The 5000-nt window shown below is 39.8% G+C and overlaps 1 protein-coding gene across 1 annotated transcript in view; it reads right to left on the bottom strand.

Annotated features, from left to right (window-relative positions):
• The window catches only part of LOC122264498 (uncharacterized), a 131000-nt gene that overhangs the window by 41026 nt on the left and 84974 nt on the right, over positions 1–5000 (bottom strand). Inside the window, exon 3 of the mRNA XM_086537894.1 lies at positions 3879–4028. Within this exon, the coding sequence (XP_086394020.1) occupies positions 3879–4028 (150 nt within the window). The remainder of the gene's footprint in view (positions 1–3878; positions 4029–5000) is intronic.

The following is a 5000-nucleotide window of genomic DNA, read 5'->3' as shown; positions in this document are numbered from 1 at the left end:
GAACGTGTCGACGTGGGTAAACCTTCTATTATTGTTTTATACAGTTGTACTTAGAGTAATGGCTATATGTGTTGAAAAAATATGGAAATTATTATCACAATTACTATACTTATACTATAAATTTAGTTTAGATTTCCAAACATAGATGGCACCACTCTCTATTAGCACCAGCAGGATAGAAAGCCTTGAAGGACACCCATCCACGGTCACGATTACCCACATATTTCAAAGAGTGATGACACACAGTAACATCCGACCTCCAAAGCACTGGCGGTGCAGGCCGTGCAGGCAGAATGAGAACCTGACCATGTACAGCGGCTACAATGTGCCAGTATGCTTGCTTTGTGCTGTTGCTCTCGCAGCCATAGACACAGGTTGCCTTTCTCTTCTCCATCTTTCATGTTCGTTTTTCATTTGGGAATGGTTATTTATTTCGTATTTGTTTACGAAAGAAAAAAGAATGAAATAAAGAAAGTTGCTCAATGTTCTCCCATAAAACTACAATACTTCTATTACAGTGAGTGTAGAGCACATAATGAGTTGATGTGGACCCTTCAGTATGGTGACTTAAACACAAAAAAAATAGAAATACGAAAAGAAAGCCTTAGATCTGTCTCGTATGCTCACTCCCTCTGATGTTACCCTGTCTGGTGTACCGAGGAGGCGCCACTGGGTGTTCGTGATGTGGTCAAGCAAGAGAAGGACGCCTCATATCCAACATGTTAATATATCTTTACTTTTTAATTTGATTGTAAAATCACAAATGGTATTGTAATGGCAAATAATAAAGATTATGAAAATCATACTGTTAAATAATAGAGGTTAGAACATAAAGCTCTTTTTTTGTAAGTAGGTGTTCTGTGGATTGGGAAGACAAAACAACATAGGACGGGAGAGCAAAGGATAAAGGTTCAACTATATTTAAAAGAAAACGAATCGTGGGGTTGGTCTTGATAATGAATCTGAAATTATTTTGCGGGAAAATGTTTAGAAATGTTTTGGAGTTCCTTCTTTATATTCAAGCATAAATGTATGGGAGCGTGATATAATGTGCGTCTTTTGAAACCGACGTAATTAGAATAGAAGGGGTGTGCTTCGTATTCATAAATTCTCTTAAATTCCTGTAGAATATTTACCTGGGGGTATGAATTTTATATGAAGAAGAATTTCATCTTCTTGTGAAAACTGACGGAATCAGAACAGATATTATGGTCGCTACTGAGAAATGCTGTAATGCTATTAGGTTTGAATACGTTGGGGAGAAACTTCAGGTCCAAACCAGTATTTATATGTCCTGTAAATCGATCATTCGTTATGAGGGTGTCTAAAAAAAGAGACTTTCGAGTCATGTTCCTTGTCGTTATCATTTGTTATAAAGGTTTTCGAGTGATGTTCCGTAAATGGAAGTTTAGTATTTATGTTGAGAACAGAACGCTGGACTCGATGCGAATCCAAGTCATCACTGAAAGTAAAGAAGCAGATAATTGAAGCCCTTTAGTAAGTTGTCTTTTGTACAGGTGTTCTGGATATCCATTCGAATTTCAGAGTTTATTTATAATGAAGATGGTGGTTTCCCCGAGTAGAAAGTTTTGTTTATCAGTATTGACAATAACAAAAGACACTTGATTTTTACAACAAATCTCTCTTCTGTTAGGTAACATTGCTACCCATCTTTTAAAACTAGAAGATAAACTGAAGGGTGTGTGCGTGCGTGTGTGTGTGTGTGTGTGTGTGTGTGTGTGTGTGTGTGTGTGTGTGTGTGTGTGTGTGTGTGTGTGTGTGCGTGCGTGCGTGTGTGTGTGTGTGTGTGTGTGTGTGTGTGTGTGTGTGTGTGTGTGTGTGTGTGTGTGTGTGTGTGTGTGTGTGCCGACTTGATGATTACCAGCACTGAATGTGTCAGGATGACACTCTTACAGCATAAAATGCTGTTTGGTGTCGCTGTCCTCAACGCCCACATACCCCACACGACGGAGGCATGTGACTGAAGGGAGCGCAGCATGCAGGGACTTCTTCCAAGGACACATATGCTTGCCTGACGGGCCGGCACTTCCTGAGCCACTTGCTACTTACAGCATCGCAGTTGTCAAGTGCGTCAGCCTGGTAAACCTCAATTTCCGACTCGCAAGTGAAACTGCACTGGACACCCAAAGTCATAGTGACACTACAAACAGAAGCGTTTTTGTTTTTTATAGTAATTAAATAAGTGAAATTATGTGCTGGACCACCGTTTCGTTCTATACAGGTTTACAGTACATCCTGAATAGTTTTTTTTTTCTGAATACATTGCTGATGTTACTGACCAGAATTTAAGTTATTTGCGTTTTTGTTTCTTTGCACGTGTGTGTGTTGTGTGTGAGCGACTTGCGTGTGCGTGTGAAAATGTTTAATTACTAAGGAGAGAAAATTAAGCAACTTGAAACCGATAAGTGAGGTGGTGAAAACCTGGAAAATGAAAGTGGAAGGGAAGAAAAGAATGACAAAAGGAAGGACAAGAAGTAGAAAGAAGGGAGAACTACAAAGTGGGAGTATTGGAGAGAAGAGAGAGAGAAAGGAAAAGTAGTGGAGCAAAAGGATATGGGACCAAAAGGAAAGGGAAGAGAAGCGGGAAAGGGGGAGAAGGGAGGTGAAATAAAAGGGAGAATTGAAGAGATAGTAACAGCTGGCAACGCCAACACAACCACTCCACTGAGTGCCAAATCATGCTCTTTTATCTTTGAAATACACGACAAAACATTAAGCGGCGGAATAAACAAGAACGGAAGTATATACGGAAACAAACAAAGTAGGAAAATAATAAGCAATCATACAAACACATATAGATATTGGCTGATGAGATATGGCACCGAATTAACTCACATTTTGTTATGCAGGATGAATACCTTAATTAGTACTGTTCAGAATCATGTTCTGTTCCTTATAGATACTTAATTATTCAAATTAAGAAAAAAATGGAAAATAGGCTGGTAGTATCAAATATTCAGGGGATAATTTAGGCTGGCTGGCAATAGGTTAATAGTGTGTAATGAGATAAATAATATTGAAACGAACCTTTCAGCATTGGGTCGTTGACAGTGTCTGTGATTAGTCAAGAGTCAGTTCAACTTTGTCATGATTAGTCAATATTTGTGACACGATCGTCAAATACTGTAATGGCCAAATAGAATCTCATTCCGCTCTGTGTCAAGGCCTCCCATGAATTACGGCAGAAAAAGTGGGCGTGAATTTTGTGTTAGTCAGAGAAGGGAATCTTCTATACATATAAATATTTTTCGGATTACTCTTGGCGTGAAGAAGATTTAAGACTTGCACATGGGGCGAGTCAGAGACGGTGTTGAGGCGTGAGGAAACAAACGTTGCTGCAATGCCTTTGTTCTTGCCAACTACATCCTTGATGTCCTCTTGATATCCTTATTAATGCATTACATCATGTTTGCAATAGTGCATTTCCCATTTAGGGTTCTGGAGGGTTCCACAGCTGGCATAAACAATTGATTGCACCGAATTGCGATCGCGAGTCCTCCTCCTCTTCCCGCCCATGTGCTGCGCGTAATTTCTGACATCGACTTCACGCCTAAATTAATGTGAAAACGCATGTGCGTCAAGGGGGACTTTTTACTTAAAATCACATGTTTGAGGTCTACAAAAGGCCTGACGTAACCCGTGGGACACCCTGCACCTCGCTATAATAGGATCTCTGATAGATAGAGATACAGATGGATAGACAGGTAAATAGATATAGATATGATGATCTATACATAATTAACATTGTATATTGCATCAAAATACGGTGTTTTATCTTAAGTCGCTCCCGAATCAAAGAGATGGTCATCTCCCTACTATTATGCCAACAACTACACAAAACATGTGTACATACGTACATGCACGATACGTCGTCACAGGAGAGTGTGATGGCTGGGGGGAGACCTGGAGCGAGAGTGCGACACGCCCCTTCCAGTGTCGCCATAAGGTTGGCCCCGCCCACCAGGGACGTCACAAGGTTGGCCCCGCCCTCTAATGACGTCACAATTCTGTCTCCGCCCGTCATCAGAACACGTATTAGTAAATTACAAAATTAGACACCGCGGTTTCTCCAGATGCTCAGGTTCTCCGGAGTCAGACTACATCATTTTGCAAAGATCGCGAAACTACAATCTACAAACTTGAAGGAAAAGGGAAATACATTTTAGATAAAATTTCTTGGATTTCTCAAAACTATTCACTTTGTATTTCAGCCAGGGGGGTGGCTAGGGTCATATAAGTTAGGGGATGACAAGAAGTCATTGAAGATAGTTACGTCTAGGTAGCGGCCTCGTACTTTTAAAATTTACATTCATACAATCGAGACGTAATAAGAGGAGAGTGCGTGAGCCATGACATCCCCCATCCACCCTTAGCCACGCCACTGGTTTCAGGGGCTGATTGCATACAATAAGCACTAATACGTTTAGTAAAGAGTTATACCGTTTTAAAGTCGTCTAATATAACAAACTGAAAACTGAATTGCTGCCTACCAACAGAAACACTAAAAGTATTCTTAATTTTAGACAAATTTTGTTTTAGCTGTTAGATATGCTAAAGATATCAGTGTGTGTGTGTGAACATGTATGCAGATGACTGTTTAATTAAGCACATGCGTAAAAACATGCACTACTTCACCTACAAGCAAGGAACAGCAGGCATAGACGATAGATCAACTTTTATATATACTGGAAGCAAGCTTTTTTGGATTATGAAACCATTCCAAATATTTAAATCCGAACCCAAAGTCCAGGTGCTGCACGAAGACTGGTTTCGGCAGCATTTAATTTCATGCATTAACAACTTCAAGCATTATGCAGACATCAAGATTAGTGGCTCTTCATTAATATCCCTCCGAGTAATTCCAGATGGCAGACTTTTTTTCAAGATTTGTAAATGAGTGAAGTTGTGAGTGGGCGATAAAATATCAACAGTAATACAGTAAAATAAAGTATTCTGTTTCATTTCCGAATAGCTACCCT

This window comes from Penaeus japonicus, unplaced genomic scaffold, assembly GCF_977035675.1.
Source record: "Penaeus japonicus unplaced genomic scaffold, GWHDUDI00000001_assembly GWHDUDI00000006, whole genome shotgun sequence".
In the NCBI taxonomy this organism is placed as follows: domain Eukaryota; kingdom Metazoa; phylum Arthropoda; class Malacostraca; order Decapoda; family Penaeidae; genus Penaeus; species Penaeus japonicus.
Note: the sequence above shows the minus strand (reverse complement) of the source record. Positions and strands in the feature narration are given on the sequence as shown.